At 48.0% G+C, this 27,018-nt stretch overlaps 1 protein-coding gene across 19 annotated transcripts in view; it reads right to left on the bottom strand.

The window, feature by feature from the left end:
• The window catches only part of TNS3 (tensin 3), a 331,575-nt gene that overhangs the window by 118,906 nt on the left and 185,651 nt on the right, over positions 1 to 27,018 (bottom strand). For all 19 annotated transcript variants that reach the window (XM_073008864.1, XM_073008875.1, XM_073008865.1 and 16 more), the window contains 5 exons: positions 18,484 to 18,596; positions 17,335 to 17,395; positions 14,799 to 14,874; positions 2,882 to 3,011; positions 2,490 to 2,555 (listed from right to left, as the gene is read on the bottom strand). In XM_073008864.1, the coding sequence (XP_072864965.1) occupies positions 2,490 to 2,555; positions 2,882 to 3,011; positions 14,799 to 14,874; positions 17,335 to 17,395; positions 18,484 to 18,596 (446 nt within the window). The remainder of the gene's footprint in view (positions 1 to 2,489; positions 2,556 to 2,881; positions 3,012 to 14,798; positions 14,875 to 17,334; positions 17,396 to 18,483; positions 18,597 to 27,018) is intronic.

The following is a 27,018-nucleotide window of genomic DNA, read 5'->3' as shown; positions in this document are numbered from 1 at the left end:
AAAAGATAAACAAAACTGATAGACCATTAGCTAGATTAACCAAGAAGAGAGAAGATTCAATAAATTCAATTAGAAATGAAACTGGAAACATTACAACCAGCATGAAAGATCATTCAAGACTATTATGAGCACCTTTATGTGTATAACTAGAAAATTGAGAGAATAGTGGTCAATTCCTGGACACAGACAACCCTCCTCGATTAAATCAGGAAGAAATAGAAACCCTGAACAGACTAACAACAAGCAGTGAAAATGAATCAATAATGTCTTTTAATGCCAATGAAAAAGAGCCCAGGGCCAGATGGATCCACAGCTGAATTCTACCATCCATTCAAAGAAGAACTGGTGCCAATCCTACTGAACAATTTCAAAACACTGAGAAAGAGGAATCATCCCTAACGAACTCATTCTATGAAGCCAGTATCACCCTGATACCAAAGCCAAGAAATAATACAACAACAACAAAAAAGAAAACCACAGACCAATATCCCTGATGAACATAGATGCAAAAATCTTCAACAAATATTAGCTAACTGAATCTAACAGCACATTAAAAAGATAATACACCATGATCAAGTGGATTTCATCCCAGGAAAGCAGGGATGATTTAGAACATATAGAAGTCAATAAATGTGATGCACCACATAAACAGAATTAAAAACAAAAACCATATGTCATTTCAGTAGATACAAAAAAGGCATTCGATAAAATCTAGCATCACTTTATGATAAAAACACTCAACAAACTAGGCGTAGAAGGGACTTACCTTGAAATAATAAAAGCCACATATGACAAACCCACAGCTTATGTCATGCTGAATGGGGAAAGGTTGAAAGCACTCCCCTTGAGAAGTGGAACAAGACAAGGATGCCCATTTTCACCACTTCTATTCAACATAGTACTGGAACAGTACTCCCAGAGCAATCAGCTAAGAGAAAGAAATAAAGAGCACCCAAATTGGAAAAGAGGAATTAAAACTGTTGCTATTTGCCAATGATATGTTCATATACCTAGAAAACACTAAAGACTCCTCCAAAAGACTTTTAGATTTGATAAACGAATTCAGTAAAGTATGAGGTTTCAAAATCAATGTACACATATCAGTAACACTGCTATACACCAACAATGACCAAACTGACAATGAAATTAAGAACTCAATTCTTTTTACAACAGCTGAAAAAAAAAAAAAAAAACTAGAAATATACTTAATCAAAAGGTGAAAGATCTATTCAAGGAGAACTACAAAACACTGCTGAAAGAAATCAGAAATGACACAAGCAAAGGGAAACACATCCCATGCTCATGGATTGGAAGAATCAATATACTGAAAATGACCATACTGTCCAAAGCAATCTACAGATTCAATGCAATTCCTATCAAAATACTAATATCATTTTTCACAAAATTAGAAAAAAAAAAATCCTAAAATTCATATGGAACCAAAAAGAGGCCCAAATGGCCAAACCAATCCTAAAAACAAAACGTAAAAAAATCTGGAGGCATCACATTATTGGAATTCAAACTATACTACAAGGCTATAGTTACCAAAACATCATGGTATAAAAGTAGACACACAGATCAATGGAACAGAAGAGAGAATCCAGAAATACAACTGACTACAACGGATTAATCTTCAACAAAGCATACAAAAACATAAACTGGGGAAAGAATACCCTATTTAACAAATGGTGCTGGGAAAACTGGCTAGCCACATGTAGAAGAGTAAGACTGGATCCCCATTTCTCACCTTATATTATAAAAATCAACTCAAGATGGATCCAAGATTTAAATCCAAGACCTGAAACCATAAAAAGTTTAGAAGGCCACGTAGTTGAAAAACTCTTTTGGACATTTGCCTAGGCAAATAATTCATGACTAAGACCTCAAAAGCAAATGCAACAGAACAAAAATAAGTAAATGGGACCTAATTAAACTGAAAAGCTGCTGTACCACAAAAGAAATAATCATCAGAGTAAACAGAACCCACGGAGTGAGAGAGAATATTTGCAAACTATGCACCTGACAAAGCACTAATATCCAAAATCTACAAGGAACTCAAACAAATCCTCAAGAAAAAAAAAAACAAATAATCCCATCAAGAAGTGGGCAAATGATATGAACAGACATTTTTCAAAACATATACAAATAGCCAACAAACATATGAAAAAATGCTAAACATCACTAACCACCAGGGAAATGCAAATTAAAACCACAATGCAATACCACCTTACTCCTGCAAGAATGGCCAGTCAAGCCCGAGGCTCTCCTGGCTGAGTGGCTGAGGGCAAGTCACACCACTTCTGGGGCTTACTGACACAAGTGGGCCTTCTTGTTCCACTATCCAATATCCTATATTTAAATAAAATTAATTACAGAAGTCTCCAAATATGTGCAAAGGCAGGAGACTAGTACTGTAGCCCCAGCATAGCCATCATGCACCTTCCATCTGTGTCAACAAGGACCTCCCGGTGTTCTACCAAGCTACCCACCTTGAATCTTCTCAGGCGTGGCAGAGAAGACTAATTCAACCTTCCCATAGTCAGGAAAACGGTCATCTGAAAAAATAATGTATTTTAACACATTTGTGGAGATGATTAACCAGAAAAGTATGGATTGAGTTTTGTCTTTTATTCCAACCAGTACAGCACCACTCCCAAATCTGCAATAAAGATGGCCCATGATACAGAAAGTATAGGCAGTATCATTGGTTATCCATAATTTTTTCCCCCAGAGATCAATGATCACTTTCTCCTAATTTGGGAACAATTTTGTCAGCAGGCTGAATTTTGGAAAGGCGGGTAGAGAGGATAGTGAAAGAATCAACCAAGGAGGTTCAACCACAGCTGCCCACAAGCACAGCGCCGCCAGCTCCGTGCCTCACCTTTGCTGGCATTGTCCAGATCCTCCTTCCCAAACACCAGCCCGTAGCCCTGCACAGCCCCAGTGTGAAACTGCAGGCGGAAAATGACGTCACGGGTGGCCGAGCGGTATTTCTTGTGGTAGCATTTCACCTGGGTTAGAGAGAAAAAACAAAACAAAGCAGCTGCAGCAGGGACACACGTTCCCAGCAAGGAACACACTCTGCGGAGGCCGGCACAGCAGGGCCTCCCCTCTGGACTCTGGCTGGGAGTTCACGCTTTGGAGTGGAACTCCAGCCCTGGGCACAGGCGCCTGCAGACAGCTGGGCTGCAGGCAGTGGCACCGCACAGCTGCTGCTGGGTGCGGGGCTCCCCTGGAGGCTTCAATGTGTTCCCTGTGCTGCTCCTGTGGAACCACAGCCTGAACACCACCATTGCTAGTCCTCAGAGAGGCCACACCTAAACCCTTTCAGACCGCGAGAATGTGCCCTGTTTTGGAACACATCTGAAAAACGAAATTCCGTGGTCTCTTTCTTTCTAAACTTTAACAACTGATTGTGATAGCTTTTCTTTGATCTCAGCGCTCCATGTTGCAACTTAAAGCTTTTTGTTTTCCAAAAAGAGGCAGCCGGTCATTACTGTGTGTACTATGCTAAATGACTATGTGCATGCTGTAATTTAGAGACAGAGACACAAAGGAAGAGGAAGGGAGAGAGGGAGACAGAGACGGTGCTGGCATTTAGCTTCCCATCACTGGCTGTCCAGAGGTCCTGTTGGGGGTCGTGTGAGACAAGTGTTCAGAATCACCCTGATGTGATTTGAACTCAAGCTGGGGTTCATGAGGTCCCCAGGGTGCAGCTCAAGCACCCTAAATGATTGTGCCAATGAGCCAAAGGGTAGAGCCCCTCCTTGCAGATGCTTGGCATGTGGGGAACGGTGGGCAAAGCAGAAGGCTGCGTGTCCTGACCTACCTTTATAACTGGGGACCACCTGCTTCTTGTGACCGTGCACAGCACTGGCATCACTGAGAGGGTTCTCAGGCCACAGACGGGGGAGCTGCAGGGCAGGGACACCCCTCACTCACAGAACAGGGGCAGGACCACCAGGTAGTGGCACTTTCCCAAATCCCCAGAGGGTCGAAGGCCCTGGACAGGCTGGATTCTACTCTCAGACCAAACCGTGCACAGGTGGGCACCTCCCCCACCACCAGGCTGTGGGGTAGTGACTACCAGAGACAGACACGTTCCGATAAGAGAGACTTTTCTTGGAGAAAGATGGCTTTACAATATCACATGCCTCGCAACAGTAAATGACAAGCCACCACAGCAGGTATGATCCGGACCAGCATGCAGGAGAATGCGGCAGGGAGGGCTCTGTCTTCCCTAAGCAGACAAACGTCCACCAGAGGAACAAAAAGCCCAGAAGCCCAGCCCAGGACGCAGGGAGCTGTGACTCCAGGCAGAACCAGAAGATGTTTACCTTTGTGCTATCTGCAAGGAAAGGGATGGATAAATAAACCAAAAAATATAATTAAGACTGTGGAAGGATGTTCCCTGTTGACAAACACGACTGGGTCTCCCTTGCATGGCCTGGTGCTGACCAGGGGTGCTGTAAACATGGGGCTCAGACCCAGGCCTCGCCTCCAGGGGCCCAGGAACCAGGGCATTGGTAACTAGAGAACTGGAATTGTGAAGAAATGTTGCCTCAATTTACTTTCCAACAGCCAGTGGCACCTTGGCCACAAATCTACCACCTCTGTCTGAGACTGATTTCTCAGCAAGACTCAATCAAAGGCTGTCCTTGCAGGGATCCTTTCAGGATGTTCTGAGAGTACCTGGGCCCCTCCTCTGAGCTCCCCACACCCCACACTCACTACGCTGACCACCCATCAAATGCTTCAACCCAGGGCATACTATAGAGATCCCCAGAGGGAGGTCCTTCTGGCCAGGGGTAAATCCACACATGCGCCCCCATTGCTAGGGATGACAGCACCCACCTCTCCCTATCTGCCTTCTTCCCTCTGGGTGCCTTACAAATGGGGAGTGAAAAGTGGTTAGGGAAGGGGAAAGGAAAAGAGAAGCCCCAATTCAAGCCAGTCTTGCTCTCAAATTTTATAAATATTTAAGGGAACCAGAGATTTAAAAAAATAAAAACAACAACACGATGTTAAAGCAGCCTGTGCTGCCATGGGCGCCAATGTCTGCCCACAGGGGGCAGGAAACTCCTCAGGAGGCAGCTGTGGGCTCAGTCCCAGCAGGCGGGGAGTGTCCCGGGTGAAAATGGAGGGAGCTGTGGGCTCCAGGCCGGGCCGCATAAGAGGCACGGTGGAATATCCCCAACCGCAGCTCACGGTGCCCCTCCCGTCAATACCACTCCACCCAGCACATGGCCTCCTTCCAGGCCAGGTCCCGCCCTCCCTCTCCAGGAATCCAGGATGCTCCCCCAGGTCCCCCCAATGCTCCTCACAGCAGCTACACACAAACACACTGCTCCTCCTGCAGCAATCCCAGCTCCCTCCACATACCAGAAGGGAGGAGAAAGCAGGCCACGGTGCCCAGGAGGTACAGAGGGGCAGGAGATGAGAATCGGCCTGTCCCAAACAGGTTCCTCTCCAGGCCCCATATGATTCTCCTATTTTTCACAGCACAAGCTTTCAAATACTCCTAAGGCTCCGCAGTGAAAGAAAGAGTGGTCTATCCCACTGGCAGGGAACAACTGCTGCCTGAAATCACGTGGTCCTCCCTTCAGCGGTTTCTCTGAGTATTTTAAGGCTAACTTTGTTTGCTGGCTTGAGATCCTAACGGCCTCATGATACACACTCCCTGTTTCATATTAAACCTCTTTCCCCTTGATTAAGGGAGGTAAAAACCACCCCCTCCAGTCCTCCCGACCAAATCATGAACTGACTCCAGCTTCTTCTGAAAGACACGGAAAACTACAGGATTTTCCCTACCTCAGAGCTCCCAGCAACTACCGTCAACACAGCAGGTCAGATCTCGAGACAAAATCCACTCACCAACCAGGAGCCCTCCATAGTGTGCAATAATTATGCATTATCCACATCAACAAATCTTTGTAAGACCAATGGCAAGAGATCAGAATTACGCTTGTAACACATAACAGAAAGAACAATCAACATACTTGGTATGAGAGCCCCCAAATGCCTCCCTTTAAGATATAAAAGTAATGCAAACATTTCGTAAAGATTAGAGTGATTCAAGTCTATAATTTTCCCTTCATCCCTCGGGCTTTAATTTTATTTACCTGGCTCTCCCCAGAGTGTTTCTAGAATACGTTGATCGTTTGCCTTCAGATTTTAGAATATCTGCATTTAAAATAACAATTCAAAGATGTGCAGTCACAATTCTGCAGCATAGAAAAATGAAATGAGAAATAGCAAGCACTGCCACAAAGGCTGCGCATGGCCTGTCACTATGCCATCGCAGAGCCAACCACAAAAGTACGTGGGTGTGATGCTGACATCACAAATCGCTGGGAGCACTCAGATCTTGGGAAAGTTGCTGCCTCTTTAGACTACATTCTCTGACCGCAAACTGAGTATTATGATATTGACCTGGCTATGCTGTTATAAAGATTAAATTAGCACTACATATTAATTTGTAAATCCAATAATGATATGCTATATTTATATGAATATATTATTTAAAGGGCATAAGCTTCTAGAGAGAGGGCACTTGGTACGCAAAAGCATATGGGGTGAATGATGATCTCAATAGGAAGGCCTGCAAGCACTCTTGCTTTCTTTCAGTTTGATGAGGCAATTCAGAAACCATAGCCAAAATTTATTTTCTAATAGTGGTGTAAAAATATTCCTGTGACCTTGACTGAACTGGACAAGTTGCTGGTGACCAGGAACGGAGCGCTGCCTTGACATCATTTGCTCCTGAAGTACACCAAGTCGAAGGCAGACACATGGAATTCTCAAAGAAGTTATCCATCAATCCAGTGTTTAAAGACAGCTGATGACTTGCTTAACTTCAGGCCACAGAAGTGTATTTTTATTTCAAACTCTCCATCAACAAGAGAAAAAGCACCTCGGACCAAGAGAGTCAAGGCTTAAGGTATCAGCCCCAGGAATGCCAGCCCCCAATTCAGAAGGCAGCCCTCAAGTTCCTATCCTCCCACAATGCCAGCCATTGTTAGGCAGCTCCTATTCAGATCTGCTTCCCCTAAATTTACTAAGCAAAAGAGCAAAACCCTCAAAGCATCCCTAACAGAAAAAAGTAACATTCTCACTCAATGCTCCGCTGGTGGCCCAGACAACTATCTACGCAGGCCTCAAGGAATCTGTGAGCTCAGAGAATGAGCTACAACCACATATTTAGAGGGTAAAAAGTTAGATAGCTAAGCCTCATAGGTCAAAGACTTAGGTCAGGCAGGGCCAACACTAACCATGATTTCTTCACTTGGAGCCGAAAATGATTTCAGATGTTCGCAGTATTGTAATTCATGACCTAAAGCAATTGAAAGGTGGGTAAATATTGGCTGCAAATGAAAACACAACCAAGTCCACTACGCAGAGATGACTGCATGGATTAAGACCCAGCCCCGTCTAAAAGGGAGAGGGAAAAGACAATCACAAAATAATGCTGTGATGCGTCCAGCAGAGATCTGTAGAAACCTCTCCTGGGGCAGAGTCTCAGGAGAACACTTTCATTTTTCCCTGGCCTTATGTAAGTGCCCTCGCTAAGAAACAACCAGCAACAGCACTATTTGTTTGTGAAAACTTCTTGAGCAGGCAACACCTTTGTTTACAAGTCGGGTCACTGGAGCAAGGTTCTAGAGCCAGCAACCATGAACACAAAATTCAAGTGGCCGTGGATTTGCCCGAGCAGGGGCAGCAAGACGAAGCATGTGTTTACAAGCCCCGGACCTGAGAGACAAGACCAGGGAGGCAGCAAGCCGGATCAGGCCCCTGGAGCCCTGCCAGACTCCTGACGGGCCCGCTGCCCGCGTGAATTCCTGAGCAGGGTTACATAATGCCTCGGCTGCCCTCCCCATGGCACTGCCTGACAACGCCATATTAACTAAACCTCTTGAGGTTCTGCCCTTTTGAAAAGAGCAGGCTTAAGAATCTGACCTTTTGCAAAAGGCACATTGCAAAGACGGGACGGGTCAGGTGTGCAGCTGGGAAGGGCCGAGCAGGGATGGGCTGGCTGTGTCGAGGCGAAGGCAGACGGCAAGTCAAAGTCAGCTTTGCTGTTGCCTGCAGCAGCTCCATCTGCTAGAAACTGAGTCCAGGGAGCGGCAAGTGGGGCTCTGTTTTCCCAAGTCACTTTCCGCAGTTAGACTTGACTCTGGCCCTTCCTTCTCTGTGAACTTGACCGCTGTAATCTTTGCCAGTAAGTCCCAGGGCAGAGGCCCTCATGAGGAAAGCCAGGCACATGTGCCTTCAGGCAAGGGAGACACCAGAACCACGGAGGGGAAATCTCAAAGAGGACAAGAGGCCTTTCGAAGGAGAAGGATGAAGGATGGCTAGCCCGCCTGGGAAGCCACTTTCCGCCTTCAGAAGTACACAGACAGCCTCAGAAAACACCCAGACTGAGAGCACCGAGACATCTGCAGTCTTCAGGGTGTAAATCTATGCACGTGCTTTCTGCTCCTTAGGATCTTCTCCAAGCCAGGACTGTTGCCAAAAGAAATAAAACTACCTGCATATCTGAACTCTACACAGAAAAGGCCCTGTAACTCTTCCCCCACTGGAGCCTTCTCAACTTAAGGTTTGCTCGGTGAACCTGCAGCAGAGCACGTCAAGCAGTCACAGGGCAAAACTGAAGGAAGGGCAAAGTGAAGGCGTGGGCATCCTGTGCTGAGCATAGCAGAGTGGGTCACTGGAAGGTGGAGAGAGGCTGGAGAGGAGGAATCCGGCGCTACTCCTGCACTGCACACCCTCAGAACACCCAGAAGAAGCGTGAACAGGAGGAGGGGATGGCTCCCGTTCTTCTCTAAGGATGCTTTGCCAATAATGAGAAATGTGCAACCGCATTTTTTTCTTCCTGTGTTGTTCCCTCAGATCGTTTTCAGAGGGAGTCAACAGCACTGAGATTTCTGGGCTTTGGCACAACATACACTCCAGACTCTGATGCGAGTGCTGGCACTGACACTCTGGACTCCTACTCTCCAGGTCGACCACAGATGTCAGCTCTGCTGCGAAGCCACTCCTTCTCTGACACGCTGGCAACTGTCTCTCCCACCTAACCTTCAGCTCTTGTCTCCGTGCCCCTTCTGCCATGCTCAGTTCCACCTGCCCCAACTCTCTGCATGCTCATCTCCCTGGAGGACCCAGACACCCAGAAGCAGGAGCCCTGCACTGCCCACTCGTGTGTCTACCAAATCCTCTCATGCAGGCCGCACGCTGAACGTTCCCAGGATAAAGGCTGGTGACAAACTACAGCCACAGGGGCCGGGCCGTCAGTGGCACCTGACTGCACTAATAATCTTATTAAACTTTCTAGAAGAGGTTTATTTAATAAACAGAGTTGTTACAGGCCGAATGGTGTCCCTCCAAAATCCATGGGTTGAAGGTCTCAGCACTTCAGCATAGGGCTGTATTTGGGGATGGGGTCTTCATAAAGATAAATTAAAATAAGGTCACTAGGCTGGGCCCAAATGAATGATAACTGGTACCCTTGGAAGAAGAAGAGATGAGGACATAGACACACAGAGTGAAGCCCAGGTGAGGACACAGGGAGAAGATGGCTACCTCCAGGTCAAGGAGAGAGGCCTCAGGAGAAACCACCCTGCCCATACCTGGATCTCAGGCTCTCAGCCTCCAGGTCTGTGGGAGAATCACCTCTGTTGTTTAAGCTGAGACCAAAGCCCATTCTGCCATGCTTTGTGATGGCAGCCCTGGCAAAATACAATAGGAGAAAAGTATATCAGGCTTCGTAGAGATAGATAACCAAACGAAACCTCTTAGCTAATCACTTCTATGAACACTGCAAGGAAAAAGAAACTTCTGCAATGGAAAAGTACTTTTCAGCCATCACCCACATCTTCTTCCACCCATCTGAAAACACTGCAAAAAATAAGCACAGAGTGTACAAAAAAGTAAACGTAAACACAGGAAGCATGAATCAAATCACAATGTAATCCTAGAAAAATTCCATGTAAGGAACGAGCAAAGGTGAAGGAAGGAAATTATTTTATCAAACTATCTCCTGTGAAAAAATCTGGAATCTCCTATCTAACAGCATTTCTTAACTCATGGACTCATAAAACAGGGAATATTTTATGCCCCCACAGCATAAAACATTCATCTCAAGAAACTCAACAGCTAAACCTGACACCTGAATTCCAAAACCTTCGCACTTTCAAATTCTTCAGGGACGTTCGGCTTCTGCTCGGACGTGGGTGCACCAGGACATGACACACTTCACCACAGCATCGTGCCCGCAACGTGCCTCCTCCAGCCAGCCACACACCCACTCAACAGAGGAACCAGCAGCAGGTATGAGGCTCGCTGTCTTAATGGTTTTCAGAGACTCTGGCTCAGCTGACTCACTGGGGATGTGGCCTCAGCCAGCCACTGATTCTCTGCCTCTGTCTGTAAGGTGGTGATGATGATGCAGCAGGCCCCTGAGGGCCCTCAGCAGTGGCGAGCCACAGCCACTCCTCCTGAGTTTCTGAGGTCTACCGAGCATCGGCACCCTTCTGAGGAGCACGATGACAGACTCTGGAGTCTATAGCTAGAGAGAATCACCACCCTTGGAGGTGCAGACGGGGTGTGGATTCCAGAATATGGAGCCCAGCTTCAGGGAGAGTGCAGCACACGCCCACGAGTCACAAGCTCAGAGCCAAACCTCTGACATGGGTGGGTGACACTAGCAAGACAAGAGAGACACAAGAGAATGATGCCGAGTATGACCAATAGCACAGGGTCCTTGGGGCTGAATGACGGGGCGGGAGGATGAGGGGCTCATACGTCAGGCACAGGCACTTGGACCTCCTCCCCAGGAGAGAAACCATGGCCAGAAAGGAGCTGCAGGCTGCACCGCGTGGCGGGCAGCTCAGAGAACAGGCAGTGGTGTCCTGGGGAAGGAAGGGCCTTTGTGGGGCCACGATCACAGTGGCTGGAGGCAGGACTCTGTGTCAAATCTGCACAGCCAATGAGATGGGGAGCAGGGCGCTGTCCAGGGTAAAGCCTGAGTTGAAAGGTCAGGGCCAAGGTGGGTGGGCAGTGCTGGATCAGCAGGGCTTGGGGACATAATGGCGGGATAAGCTGGGGCAGCATAAGGCAGCCAGCGGGTTCCAGTGGCCTGAGGGACACACAGTCTGAATGCCAAGCAGGTTAGAGCCAGCGAGTGACAGAGGACGAGGAGGAGATGGCAGGCTGGAGAATGCCAGCCCAGCGTGGCCTGGAGGCCACTGGGAAGACTTTCAAGGGCTGCAGGTGGGACACTGCAGGTGGGACGTTGAGGAAAGGAGACCACCGCCTCCTTCACTCACTCACGGCCCCTCTCCGCCCTGCCCCACCCTGTTCCTGGGCCTGCCTCAGTTATCAAGTGCCAAACTCACACCTCCACCACACCCCTTCCAAGTCCCACCCATGCCGCCCGCTCAAAGCCACATTCCAGCTACTACAACAGGGATGCATGTGATGTCTACTCAGACCACACATTTGGGCTGTGGTGCCCACTACAGGGTGGGACAGGATAGGACGCAGCACCAGGAGAGAGGGCCTGTGGGGTGGGTGGGGTGCTGGGGGTTCTTCCAGAGGGAAGAGGCAGTGGCTGCCCCAAAGACTAAGCCACAGTCTGGTCTGATAGAGGAAAGTGACCTGGTGATGCCGCAGGGTCACATCGATGCAGTTTCATCCTCTGCCAGGCGCTATCCTAGGAGACTCAACATTTAATCCTCACAAACCCTATGGTCTTCACCGGGCAGAGGTCTACATCCAAAACAAAATATGCAAATATGTAAGCCCTACAGAATCTGGTTTCAACCTTCCAAGACAACGACTGTCCTTGCAAGACAGACATCCTAACAACAGCATCAGCCTCTGTGGGTGCCTCAAGCCTGGGATGCTGCGTCTCTGTTTGTATAACAACACCCCTTCCAACCTGGAGCCAACTCACAGGTCACATCCATCTGAATCCTTCTGTGACCTCTCCCACCCCATCTCATCAAGGTCTCTGTGGGCCACACAGTATCAGCAGGTTCCCTCCTGCCAGAAAGCCCATGTCCCCACGAGGATCCTCCAGGGCAAAAACTTCACTCATGGGCCTAGAGCCAAGCACAGCGACTCAAAAAGCACAAAACATTAAAAAAAAAAAAAAAAAAGACTACTGGATGAATGACGGTAGGAAGGAGGGGCCACAGAAAATAATGAGGAGGAAGGAGGGAGGGAGCAGACAGGAGGAAAAGGAAGAAGGGCAAGAGGAGGGGGAATAGTTTGTAAAGACGGGGTGGGAGAGAAGAGAGGGGAGAAGAGAAGGAAGGAGGAGGAGGCAGGCGGAAGAGAAGGTAGCTGGGAAGAGAGGAGAGGAGGCAGGTGGAAGAGAAGGTAGCTGGGAAGAGAGGAGAGGAGCCAGGCACTTACCGGGGGACCCGCCTGGTCTCAGGAAGACCCTGCAGCTACCAGCCCATAAACAGCCCAGGGGAGAGGGCTGTCCCATACTCTTGGTGGGTAGGGGGGAGGCCACATGTTAGCCTGAGGGTCACCCTCCATGACTGAGTTGTTCAGCTGCCTCCCATGAGTCATCTTAAAGGGACGGGGCCATGGGGCCACAAGTACTCATCACTGAAGACCTGGTTCAGGGAGCACCAGCCCTTGAGATGTCACCTCCCAGGGCAGGTAGAACACTACGCAAACAAGATGAGGGTGGACGCAAATCCTACCAGCATCACCCCCAGCCCCTCTTGGTCTCCTCTTATTATTATTTTGTTTGTTTGTTTGTTTTTGAGACGGAGTCTCGCTCTGTCGCCCAGGCTGGAGTGCAGTGGCGTCATCCGGCTTACTGCAAGCTCCGCCTCCCAGGTTCTTGCCATTCTCCTGCCTCAGCCTCCTGAGTAGCTGGGACTACAGGTGCCCGCCACCACGCTTAGCTAATTTTTTTGTATTTTTAGTAGAGACAGGGTTTCACCGTGTTAGCCAGGATGGTCTCAATCTCCTGACCTCGTGATCCACCCACCTCAGCCTCCCAAAGTGCTGGGATTACAGGCATGAGCCACTGCACCCAGCTTGGCCTCCTCTTTAAAGCTGGAACACTGGACCCAGTTCCAGAGTGGCTGGAGAAGTAAAGTGCTGAACATAGGCCATGCTCAATAAAGGCTCAGGCCATTTGTCCAACGATCCCAGGAAGTGTCCTGGGAGAAGGAGCCTCCAGGTTGAAGTCTCCTAGGAAACAAGCCCAGGGCTGCCTTCTGGACCACAGGATGTGAGGGAACACCAGAGTGGATGTATCTCTCCCCCCCGGTCCTCCCTCTCACTTCCAACCACAGGGATGCCGCACCACCGCTGCGGCACAGCACCCTGAGGACAGACTTCCAGCCCAGGTCCTCCTCAGGACAGTAGAATAGACAGCTGAGGAAACGGGCCTATAAAAACGTATGACGCACCCCAAGCCTCAGCTTTCTTGCCTACGAAAAGGGAGGCAAGATGTTTATAAAGTGCTTACTCAATGCCTTGAAAAGGGCTGGGCCCAGCTGTTGTTCCAGACCTGCCTTCCAGGCCTATAGAACCCCTCAATTAGGTGGTGAGCATGTGAAACAGTATAGACCCGGAGGCCCCAGAGGGACCCTGCAGATGTGGATGGGTCCAGACGGCCTCGCTGATTTGATTTTTCTAAGAATTCAGGACCAGCAAGGTAGGGAGTTCACCACCCACTAAGCAAAGATTTTAAAATCTAGGGGTTACGGGGAAATTAATGAAAATCCTCAAAAACTTTGTATAGGGCATTTATAATAATACGAAAAGCTAATTCTCAATTCACCCTATTGCCTTATAGAAGTGGGTCTTCCAAGGCCATGAAATGTTTACATTCTATGATTCTATGCATGCTGAAAAGTCATACATATGCCTTAAAAGCTTACCTTATTTCAGATAAAAAAACTTTCCTAAAATTATTTTAAATGTATGAATTTTTTGTATTCAAGAAAAATAAAAGGGAAAAATGTAATAGCTAATCTCCTCCAAGAACCAACACACCCAAGAGTCAAAATTATCTGGAGAAATCATTGTTTTGATCATTAATCAAGCTGTAATTGCACCAGCTGTATTTCACACTTTGGCTATTAATGACACATAAATATTCTATTTCTGCACCCACACTCTGGGAGGCCAGTGATCATGTGAAGAATGCAAATTATAGTAGGAACACAGGGATCCTCAGAGGTGAGTGGCCAAATTAGGACATTAATTTCCAGGTTATATATCTCAGAGGGCTCTAGAATGAAAGAGAATCAAGAACGAAGATTTGTTCTGTCCCTTTAATTAAAATAGTTTTATTCAGAAAGTTAACTAAATGCCTTAAGGCAGCAGTCACCAATCTTTTCGGCACCAGGGACCGGTTTCATAGAAGACAATTTTTCCACGGACTGGTGGAGGATGGTTTCAGGATGAAACTGTTGCACCTGAGATCATCATTCTAAGGAGTGTGCAACCTAGATCGCTCACACATGCAGTTCACAATAGGGTTCGCGCTCCTCTGAGAATCTCATGGTGCCACTGATCTGACAGGAGGCGGAGCTCGGGTGGTCATGCTCGCTCGCTAGGCCCGGCTCCTGACAGGCCATGGACCGATAAGGTCCACAGCCCGGGGGTGGGGGACCCCAGAGTTAAGGCAACAGCTACTTTTCATTTTTCTTACAGCGTACTTTTTTGTGGGGTTACTGTTTTAACACAGAATCATGTTTTCAAGTCATCACCACTGGGAGAGTGGGGACACAGACACATCTGTGGCCACGGCGGGCACTCACCATGACATCTCCCTTCAGAAGCTGGGCCGGCTCGATGACGATGCAGATCCTGCTGGGATTTTCTGGTCCAACGTTGCTTTGGGATGAAGAAGAAGACAGATCATTATGTAACTTCATGATTTCGTGGGAAGAATACATGTAGAGAAAAGTAACCCCACAACCAAACCCTCAGAAATTACACAGAACGCCCAATCAGCCCAGAATCTAATTCCTGATCATCTAAATGAATCTAAAAAGGTAAAGAAAGCTCCCAGGCTGTGGAGGGTCCTCATAGCATCATCATGGTCAGTGACTGACTTGAAGTGACTAAAGTCCAACCCCAGAGGCCCAAGCTTGGAGATGACCATGCAGCCTTAGAGGAAGGGGCCCAGGGTGTGCACAGCCACAGTTTCAAACTGCAGGTGCAATTCCAGAATGACATCAGTGCACACAGGGCCCAGAGCAAACCCAGAAATGTGACAACAGCTCTTTGTGAGTAGTGAGAATATTTGTTCCCTTTACTAACTTTTCATAAAATGCCTCTCCACATACAAAAAGACAAAGAAAGCTCTGAAATGTGTACAAATTTGGGGGATGTGTGGCTACCTTTTGTTTAAAATGCAAAGGAGGCCAGACATAACTCACACCTGTAATCCCAGCATTTTGGGAATCCAAGGCAGGCGGATCACTTGAGGTCAGGAGTTTGAGACCAGCCTGGCTAACATAGTGAAACCCCATCTCTACAAAAATACAAAAATTAGGTGGGCATGACGGCAGGTGCCTGTAATCCCAGCTACTCAAGAGGCTGAGGCGGGAGAATCGCTTGAACCTGGGAAGTGGAGGTTGCAGTGAGCATCGTGCCATTACACTCCAGCCTGGGCAACACAGTGAGATGCTGCCTCAAAAAAAATAAATAAATAAAAATTAAAAACAAAATGGAAAGGAGCGAGAAAGAATAACCACAGTAGTGAAGATCCTATCGTAGGACTCTCTGCAATACACTCACAGTTAACCCTCCCTATTCTTGTATTCCACATTCATGGACTCAACTGACGGGATAGAAAATATTGTAGGAAATAGGCTGGGTGCGGTGGCTCACGCCTATAATCCCCACATTTTGGGAGGCCAAGGCGGGCGGATCACGAAGCCAGGAGATCGAGACCATCCTGGCTAACACGGTGAAACCCCGTCTCTACTAAAAATACAAAAAATTAGCGGGTGCGCTGGTGGGCGCCTGTACTCCCAGCTACTCAGGAGGCTGAGGCAGGAGAATGGCGTGAACCCAGGAAGTGGAGCTTGCAGTGAGCCAAGATCGCACCACTGCACTCCAGCCTGGGCGACAGAGTGAGATTCTGCTTCCAAAAAAAAAAAAAAAAAGAAAATATTGTGGGAAATAAATAAAAAATAAAAATGCAACCATAAAAAATAATTGAAATTTAAGACAATACATTGTATCAACTATTTCCACAGCCTTTACATTGAATTAGGTATTGTATGTAATCTAGAGATGATTTAGAGTATACAGGAGAATACTCATGGGTTATATGAAAATACAATGCCAGGGTTTGTTGTTGTTGTTGTTGTTGTTGTTGTTTTGAGACCGATTCTCGCTTTGTCACCAGACTGAAGTGCAGTGGCACTATCTCGGCTTACTGCAACCTCTGCCTCCCAGGTTCAAGCAATTCTGCTGCCTCAGCCTCCGAAGCAGCTGGGACTACAGGCACACGCCACCACACCTGGCTAATTTTTTATTTTTAGTAGAGACAGGCTTTCACCATGTTGGCCAGGGTGACCGCAATCTCTTGACCTTGTGATCTGTCCACCTCCACCTCCCAAAGTGCTGGAATTACAGGCATGAGCCACCAAACCTGGCCTTTCTTTCTTTGACTCTTGCTCTGTCACCCAGCCTGGACTGCAGTGGTGCGATCTCGGCTCACTGCAACCTCCGCCTCCCAGGTTCAAGTGATTCTCCTGCCTCCACCTCGAGTAGTTGGGTTTACAGGTGCGCAACCCCACGACTGGCTAATTCTTTTATTTTTGGTAGAGACAGGGTTTCACCATGATGGCCAGGGGCTCGGTGGCTCACACCTGTAATCCTGGCACTTTGGGAGGCCGAGGCGGGTGGATCATTTGAGGTCAGGAGTTCGAGACAATGCCGTTTTATAAAACACACTTGAACATCCTAGGATTTGGGTAATCAAAAGGGGTTCTGGGATCAATTCCCCTTGAAAACCGAGGGGCCACCATACTCCAAAAAGCAAATGGCCCTCTCTCCCCATACTCCAAAAAGCAAATGGGCCCTCTAGCTCCCATGTCCCTTAATGGAGCCAACTGGTGTGACAGCCCAAAGACAGCAGTGCAGGGCAGGAGGGAGGGCAGAGGCATGATGCTGAAGCACAGGCCACCCCAGTGTTTTCCCCTCTGGACTATTCTTTGACTTCTTGGCATTCTCTGACCTGAACCCTCCCATCCTCTTCCTGCAGGACAGGCAGCTGAGGCTCAGCTGCAATTCCCTGAGCCGTCCAGATCCCACAGCAGCAGCAGCAGCAGCACTCACTAGATCCCAGAGGTGTACACAGGCTGCATGGCTTGGTAGAGCTTCAGAAAGGGCCGGCACACTGAAAGAAAGACACAACTGTCTGTAGAGGCATGACTGGTACAGAACGAACAGGAATTTGGTAAACAGAAACAAAGAAAGGGACGAGGAGACCAGGAGACTGCACCTGTGGCCTTTGAGGTTTGGGAAGGCAGTGCATGGAGCCACAGGGTTGCTGCAGGAAAAGGCCGGACCCAGTCTTAGAGTCCTGCAGAGTAACACAGTTTGACCTTTAACCAAAGGGTGTCAAAGGCTTCTGAATTGAAGCCAGGCTGCTTCCAAAGCAACTAGCAGCTTGGCAAGGTCACTCTGGCCGTGATGACCAGGGGGACCTGAAGGCACAGATGTACTTCAGAGACAAAAGAAACCTATGAACAAGCACCTGCATGGGACTGGCGAGGAGGGACAGGGTCTTGAATCCAAACCATATGCTGTGTGTGCCTGCATGGGACTGGGAAGGAGAAGACAGGGCCCTGACCCTCAGCCATGTGCCATGTGCTCCTGCATGGGACTAGGGAGGAGGGATAGGGCCCTGCTGATCCTCGGCCATAAGCTCTGTGCACCTTTGGGTAACTGGGGATGTGGGAACAGAGCCCTGATCCCCAGTCGTGTGCTGTGTTCATCTAAGCGGGACAGGGAGGAGGGCTCAGGGTCCTCACTCTCAGCTACATACTGTGTGCTTTCCTGTGGGGTCATTTTAAAGAAGGAGGAGGAGATGGGTTCATGAGATGCACCAGGGTCATATTCATGCCTCTCTTACTGGGTTTCTTCCATGGCTTGTGACCTCAAGGCCAACTACACAGCTGACCCACCAGGGTTGCAGCCCAGAACAATCCTTGTCTGCCCAAGTCACTTTGAATATACACAGGGGTATTTCTGATCCCCCTTGCTGGCCGCCTGTCCCTCCCTTGATTAAATAACTTGGCCCAACCACATAAACATGGCTCTCTGACCACAGAAGGGAGACACAGTCAATTGCCAGGGAGGCAGAAGAGCAGATCCGGGACCCTCTCAGAAAGAAAGTAGAGGTTTATCTAAATTGAGAGGCCCAGGAGCAGCCCCAAGTCTGGGCCAGCCAATCGCAGGTGCCACGTCATAGAGGACACTCACCTCCACCTGTGTCAAAGTTGGGGGTGCCGTGGAGGATGACAAAATGCAGGAACAGGGGGGAGGCATTCATTTTCACTGATCCGGACAGGAGCCCACTGAGGAACTGAACATACCTGTGAAAGGACAGCTGAGTTAGACTTCCCAGAAGTATCCTCAGCCCCTGCTGAGAAGGGAACTCAAGGAGAAATACAACCCGGCTGGGTCTGGGGCTCTGGGAGAGAACCGGTCCACTGCTCACAGCCAGGGGTTCTCAGCGTGGTGCTGTGCCCACAGGTCTGATGGCTTCCCACCCGCGCAGCAGGCACCAGGGACACCGAGGCACAACCGGCCTCTTGGCTTGAGCATCCCACACCTGAAAGACCTTTGTGCCTGTCCACTGAACCAATCGCCAGGCAAAGCCAGGCCACAGACCATCATGACCCCCACCGGTGAGCAGCAGGAAGCAGAGGCCTGGCACACCGGTGAGCATATGCTCTGTCACTAGCATCTCATCCACGGCAGGGTCACGTGATCGAAGCCCAGAACCACTCACTGCACCTGCTGCTTTCTGCTCATACTCGGGAGCCCTAAGAAAAGGCTGGAGTCCACACTCCCCTCCTAACACACAGCCTCCACGCCACATCTGATAAGAGGCTCTCCTTACTGCTGTCCCTCTCTCTTCAGAGCCCAGCTCCAAAGGCGAAGGCCACGTGGGTCATCAGCCTCCCTGAGTTCTAGGCGTCAGCTTCATGCTTCCAACACTGACCGCACACAACTTCCATGAGCATTTGGTGGTCAAGAGGGAAGCTTCTACACTAGCAGCATCTGATCGCCGAGGTCCTCATGAGGCATGACGTGGCGGCAGTGACAGGAAGATGAGTCGGAGGCTTGCCAAGCTCTCTGACGCTTCCCTGGCCTGTCCTGCCTGCTGGTGCCCTGCCTGGCGCGGCCCCTGCCCTGAGGTCCCTCACCGTGGCCACTGCACCCACACAACCTCCACCGTAGCCTCAACATCTTGCATTGAATCTGTACTTCCACAACTGTCTCCACCAAAGTACTGTAATCTTTGCAAGAAAGACCCAACCAACCAGAAACCCCACAATATTTAACAATCTATGTATCTCTCTATTGCCACAGCAGACTGAGGCAGGAAGTGGCAGGTGACTGTGTTGCCAGCACCTACAACCATCCTACCCTAAGCCAGAAACGGCCATCACGGACCTTATCTGTGTTAAGAAAAAAAATCTCTCACTTACGCCGGCAATCCACACCCAGTCCCTCTTTCAAGCAGTTAAATTTGTATACAAACAAACTAAACAAGAGAAGATTTCTGTTAAACATTACCAAAAAAAGGAAAACCCTACCTATAGTCCACCCACTAGGAAAATGTTAGAAAAGCGAGTTTGCTTCAGTTTAGTTACAATTCATAGTGAGAAACAGGGCATGTCAGTATTTCCATCTTCCTGGCAGCAAACTTCTCTTCTGCTCTCTCAGAACAGGGCAAAACCTCGTAAGAGTGGCAGAGGTCAGACAATCAGCCTGGAGACGTGGGGACCCTGTGAGGCCGATGACCAGACCGCCAGGCGGCTCCCACACGCCTCCCCTGCAGGGTACTTTCCACCCTGGCAACAAGACTTCTCACCCTCAGTTGTACGTAGGCAGAGGAATGCATGAATCGTGTATTTTTAATCATGCACATTTTACACATTGTGGATTTCATGGGTCCTTTGGCTCCCTGGTTTTGAGTAAAAGTGAGGAACCACAAATGCCCGCATTGAGGGGCCTGAGTCACCTCCTCTGGAGCAGTTCTGCCCTCCCTCCAGCACGGGGCAGCCCTGGACACCAGGAAATCAGCTTCCTCAGCTCGTCCGGTTTGTCAGTGGCACACTGAGTCCCTCACCGCCTGGCCATGTGCTCGGGCGGTTCTGCAGTGACCACGCGGCCGAGACAACCCTGTTCCCTGTGGGTGTTCTCAGTGCCCCATGTGCACCTGGACCAGGTATCTAGGTGAAGTCGATGTTGGTTTTATGACTTCATGCAAACATGGAAGTCTCTGGAGCGCTGGGCCTGCGGGGCTCCTGGTCACGGCAGCATAAGGTGTCCAAGTAGCTGAGCCCAGAGTTAGCGCCGAGGTCCTATGAGAGGCAGACAGCCGTCCTCTGGGAAACCACGGCCTCTCCCTGAAACAGGTATTGTCCCATACTGTGGTCACAGAGCTTCATTTCTGCTGATGTGGCCTGGCTGGAATTGTTGCCCCTGCCACCAGACGAAGCACGAGAAGTATTTCCTTCAGATAAGGAGGGCCAAGCTGATGGCAGAAGAACTCTGTTTTGCTACAAGCTCCCAAAGAAGGCCAAAGTCCAGGGCCACAAGCCCAGTGGTGGTCAGAGGGGAAGGGAAGGAGGCTGCCACTGCCTAGGATCCAGGACTCCAGAGTTTTCTTCCCAAAACCAGCTCTCAACAGTCATCACTTCCCAGGTCCGTCTACAAAGGGCTGCTCAGGTGATAGCTTAACCAACTGAAAAGTAACCTCTTGGAATATAATTCTCATCTGACCTTTATAAAAATCAACTTTTTATGCATCATGTTTTCAGATAAATTAAAGACATAAAATGCTAAGGTAAATGCAGTTTTTTTTCTTCCTTCACATGCTTTCTTAATAAGTTAAGATTAAAAAATATATATTGTTCAAAATCCCAAATAAAAGCAAGCCTTTAAAAAACATTTTTTTTTAATAGCAATGTCTTATAAAAACAACAAAGTTCACTGCAAATATAAGCTGTAGTGAATGCTGTGAGATTGCAGACAGATAGTCAGGCACAGGGAGTAGCACTGAGTTTGTGAGTGACTTCCTAGAGAACTACCATCAGTACCAAAGAAAAGAACATTCAGGTATGGATGAAAATAAGGGAGGCCAGGCATGGTGGCTCACGCCTATAATCCCAGCACTTTGGGAGGCTGAGGTGGGCGGATCACCTGAGGTCAGGAGTTTGAGACCAGCCTGGCCAACATGCTGAAATCCTGTCTCTACAAAAAAAAATTAATTAATTAATTTAAAAATGAGATGGGCATGGTGGCACGTGCCCGTAATCCCAGCTACACAAGAGGCTGAGGCATGATAATCACTTGAACCCAGGAGGTAGAGGTTGCAGTGAGCCTAGATTGCACCACTGCACTCAAGCCTGAGTGACAAAGCAAGACCCTGTCTCGAAGAAAAAAAAGAAAAGAAGGGGAAACGAACACAATAGGACAGAATTGCTAATTAGCAATTATAGGACACAATTAGTTTATCCAGCCGACTATGGAAAGGATCAACTTTAACTTCGTATACATGGCATTTATCTGTGGCATTAAAGGTAGATATAAATGAATCAATGGTAGGGTATCCGATGCCCTCTAAAGACCATCCCAACAGCCTTATCCAAAATAAAATGCTCCTACTTAGTCAACACAGTTTTCAGAGCTGGAAAGATTAGAAACCAGATACTTTACAAAAACAGCTCCATTATTTTCCCATTGCTATATTTTCTTTCTTTTTAGGAAATAACTCCCTGGAGGTGTTGTTTTCCATGCTTCTTCTCAAACCAGCGAGTACATTTTAAAAACTAAAGGATTGCTTTTAACTTGTAAGCAAACGAACATAAAGCAGCTTGAAATTTTCAGTTGCCCCTTGCATTATTCACAGTCACTTCTAACAGCAAAAACTTCCATTTGGAATCTCCAGAAATCTCCCTAAACATTTGAGTTGCACTAGACGTAACCTTGAATCTGTCTGAAAATGTGGGTGCATAAAAATCGGCATTTAAATGTTACTTTTCCGAGTAGCAGGAACCATCGTCACAGGACATCTTTCCCAACAGCTTACTCATTCTACATTCCCAACACTCACAGAGTCAGTCACGCCTGCAGGGGCAGCACCCACCGGCCAGGAAAGGTGAGCTGGGCCACCTGTTGGTGTGAGCCAAGCCTGGGCTGTTACTTAACATTCTGCTGAGCATTCCCTTCCCTCTCGTGTAATGGGGAGAATAATGAGACCTACACATTGGAATTGCTGCAAAGATGACTCGGTTGCATGGGCATAAGGGTCAGAGTAGAACACAACATATCTGCCACAGCCTCTGCTCTCCTGAGGGATGCTTCCAAAGTGTAGATGGCTTTGCCCACAGAGGTGGTGATTCAGAGGGGATGTCTGGGCCCAGGCAAAGTGTGCGGCTCCCTGAGGAATGGTCACCCTTTTTCCGCAGGCTGTGGGCAGCAAGGAGGATGTGCAGGGTGAGGCCACACGGACATTAAGTAAAATGCCTTTGTAAAAGTAAAATGCCTTTGCAAAAATTTTAACAGTGAGAGAAGTATGACAGTGAAAGAGATCTAATGTAACCAACCCCCACCTTGCCTTTAACTTCCTAGCTGCCCTTAGCTATTCCTGGGCTTGGACCAAACTAACTTTAGGAGAAAGTAAAGTTCATAGTTTAAATGATAATAGCCCAAAACTAAACCACCTTTGTAAAACTAATGCAAGACCACCACGTTGGGAGGATGAAAGCAGCTTGAATTCTGCCAAGGTATAGACTTAAAAGATTACTCTGGGGATCACAAGATTTGCAACTTCCTCAATTACTCCTAGAGATAACATCACCATTGTAGAACCTAAGATTGGCCTTTTGAGGTGTCTATTCAGGCTTTTGCATTTCTGACAACTGACAGCTCTACCTGACCTGCCAACTGTTCTCTGGCCCCACCCCAAAGCGGACTCAGAGGCAAGAGGGCCATTTTCCCCTATGACTGCACCCCCAAGCACTCAGCAGCACCCATTCCCTAAGCATCCCCTTCTCCCCAAAATATCTTTGAAAAACCCAAGCCTCCAAATTTTCCAGGGGGCTGATTTGGGTAGTAACAAAACTCTGTTCTCCTGTTCAGCCAGCTCTGCATGAATTAAGCTCTTTTTCTACTGCAATTCCCCTGTCTTGGTAAATCAGCTCTATCGGCGCATTGAATAACGAACCCACTTGTCGGTTACAGAAGCCTCTCAGTGGCGACCTGAGGAGCCTCATCCTTTAGAGAATGTGGAAAACTACTCCCCTTGTATCTTTAAAGTATCCCTTCAGGCACCTGAGGTACTGTGTCCAAAATGACAGAAATATCAAAAACCAAATGATGTCATTTTTACAGGGAGTTAAACAGGCACGAGCAGGACAGGAGAGGGCTCTTTCCGCACCCACTAGGAATGCTGGGTAATGGTTCAGCAATTACCACATTGCCTCTCTGAAAGTGATACACTGGCAGCCGGTGCCAGGAGGAGGCCATTTCCTGATGGTCCACGCCCATTGCACTGTTAACTGAACGCAGGCTCCAGGGAGACACAGCTTTTCGGGCACATGCATTAACAGACAAAATGGCAGAGTATGACCTTCTTGGGGCACATCACCAGAAAAGGGAAGAAACCCTTAGATAGCCATGCGTACAACTTCCTAAACACACTGCATGTGCTCACTTCCCAAGCCAAAGGAGGGCAGTATGCATGCGGGCAGCTCACCCTAAGGGAAGAATCATGGGAAAGGGGCACAAGACATGGGAAGTGGGCCAGTCTATAAAGTCTAGGACCAAGGTTAAACACCGCACTTGCCCTTCATGTGCCCGCTTGAGTCTCTTCTAAGCGTACTTTCTTTTCTTTCCTGTTCTAAAGCCTTTTAAAATAAACTTTCACTTCGGCTCTGAAACTTGCCTGTGTCTCTTTTTCTACCTTATGTCTCTCAGTCAAATTCTTTCTTCCGAGCAGGCAAGAACTGAGGTTGCTGCAGACCCTCACGGATTCACTGCTGGTAACTCTGATACCTTCCACCAGTAACGCTATATAGCATTATTTCTAGGACATCCTGATTTCTGCATGCCAAGACATTTGTTTGGTCTGTCTTCCCTTTGCCTCAAAGAGACACCCAAATGTGCATAGACAACATGACTGATGGTCTTAGGTGAGTCCCACTTGGGGCCTCCCAGGGTCACCTTGGCAGGCAACACTCAGGAGAGATCAGCTCCCGAAAGAAACAACTGGCTTCCTGTCACTTTCCCTATTAACTCAGTGATGGGGACAAGAAACGTGTGTTGCTGTCTCAACTCTCTCAGAAAGAAAGGAAAGGTGGAAAAGAAAAGAGATGTCAGAAACATTAATAATTTTAATATTATTTCCATGATGCTGATGATAAACCAAAGCTATACCAGGATTTTTGGGGGGTAGGAGGAGACAGGGTCTAGCTCTGTCATCCAGGCTGGCATACAGTGGGGCAATTACAGCTCACTGTAACCTCCAACTCGTGGGGTCAAGGGATCCTCCCACCTCAGCTTCCAGAGTAGCTAGGACTACAGGTGTCTGCCATCAAATCCAGCTAATTTTTTTTTTTATAGAGATGGGGTCTTCCCGTGTTGCTAAGGTAGGTCTCAAACTCCTGGACTCAAGGGATTGTCCTGTCTCAGCATCCCAAAGAATTGAGATTACAGGCTAGAGTCACTGTGCCGCACCCAGTATTTCTTTTTAACTACTTCTCAAAGAGGAAGGCTTCCAAGTTCAGGTAAGGAAGTTCAGGGGTGCCTCAATAACACAATGGTGGTAATGAGCACCAACAGGAGGCCACACCGGGGTGTCAACAAGCTGCTTCTCATGGTTTGCTGAAGACAAGGAAGGTATAAAAACAGAAAACTTACATGGACACATGTAAGTTTTATGAGTCAGCTCCATGGGCTAACTGCTCCATGGCGTTTTAGTGTAACAAACAAGGTAACAAAGATTCACCTCCCATCAGAGTTGCTGTTGAGACTTCTGAGCTCCCCAGCCACAAATTCCACGCTAATTAATTATTCTCAAGAGTGATTATTACAAGTGTGACTTTAAAATGATTTCTTGAGCTCAGTCCTAAAACAGACTGCAGAGCACCCATCCCACTCCCCAGGCCATTCAGGACAACAGAGAAGCCTCCCATCACAGAGCCTATTCCCATACAAGCTGTCATCACACGTTCTTCTGGTCTCAAACTTTCCTCCAGATTTATCTTATGCATTCATTCAGTTGTTTACACACTCGATTAGCATTTGGTGAGCATCTTTTCATGCAAGCTCTGGTCAAGATAAAAGGAAAAGAGCAAGGAGTAAGGGGCATTTCCCTAATCTCAGGAGCAGAGGGATTAACCTTGGAATGTAAAATTAAATCCAGCAAACATTTAAAAATGCAAATGCTCTGGCTTCAAATGTGCAATGATGGGAAGGATGCATGAAAACCTTGGGCGTGGGAACATGAGAAGAGCAGGGCACTGTGGCTCACACCCGCAATCCCAGCATTTTGGGAAGCCATGGCAGAAGGATGATTCAAACTCAGGGGTTCAAGACCAGCCTGGGCAACACAGCCTCCCACCACAACCTGGGAGACATTGTCTCCACAAAAATTTTAAAATTAGCTGGGCGTGGTGATGTGCGCCTATAGTCTCAGTTACTCAAGAGGCTGAGGTGGGAGAATTGCTTGAGCCCAGGAGATTGAGGCTGCAGTGAGCCAAGATTGCACCACTGCACTACTGCCTAGGTGACAGAGCAAGACCCTGTTTCAAAAAAAGAAAAAAGAAAAAAGAAAAAAAAGAAAATGAGGAGATATTTTCCCCCTTTTCTCATATTCTTTCAATGTTATAAACAAGCTGCTGGTGCCGTAAGAAATAAGAACAAAAAAAAAAGGAAAGATGACAGCTGTACTTCCTGTGTGCCAAGCATTCTGCACGGGTTACTCCCTATTTATGCCTCATTTTCCATGCAGGAGGTCACATGAATGTCACGATTTTGAAACTGTTCAACAAAGAGATAACACTTTACGGTTAAAAAAAAAAAAAAAAAAAAAAAAAAACCCAAGTGACTGTTTAACTAAAATATTTTATAAAATGCTGGGTTTTCTGCACGCAACTTGTATTGCATGTGGGCCTGTTGCTGACCACGGTCCCACACCCTAGCCCAGGCACCGGGTTTCAAGAGAAACAGAGCCAGGCCATTGGAAATAGCAAGACCAAAGGAAAAGGTGCCTCTGGTGATGCTTGAAATCCCTTTCTGCCTGTCTACTCCCACGTCTGCTGACATAGCCCTCAGTTGCACTGGAGAAAACAGATACAAGGCATCAAAACTTGCATACACAAGGCCGGGTGTGCAACTACCTGTCTCCAAAGAGGAACACCATTTGGCAATAGCCTTGGCAATTCTCCTACAAATTCCCTGCTGTGGGCTTTGAAATATGCCATGGAGCTACCTGGATGGCTCTAGGTGTCACCATCTGTGGAGGAAGTGCACCTGGATGGGGAGCCAGCGGTGGGTCCTTCTCACTGCCTCTCAGCCAGCCCTGCTCAGGTTCTTGACCTCAGCCTGCTGGGGCAGGCAGCAAAAGGAGAAAGTTCTGCACCCCATGGCTATTCCCCATCACTTACTGAGCACTTTCCAGGGGCCATGCCCAGGAGTAGAGAAGGGAGAGATGGGCAGCATGACAGAAAAATACTCCGTAGCCTCAGGGAACTGATCAGCTACAAGAATTGGCCAAAT

Source organism: Chlorocebus sabaeus, chromosome 21 (genome assembly GCF_047675955.1).
Source record: "Chlorocebus sabaeus isolate Y175 chromosome 21, mChlSab1.0.hap1, whole genome shotgun sequence".
In the NCBI taxonomy this organism is placed as follows: domain Eukaryota; kingdom Metazoa; phylum Chordata; class Mammalia; order Primates; family Cercopithecidae; genus Chlorocebus; species Chlorocebus sabaeus.
Note: the sequence above shows the minus strand (reverse complement) of the source record. Positions and strands in the feature narration are given on the sequence as shown.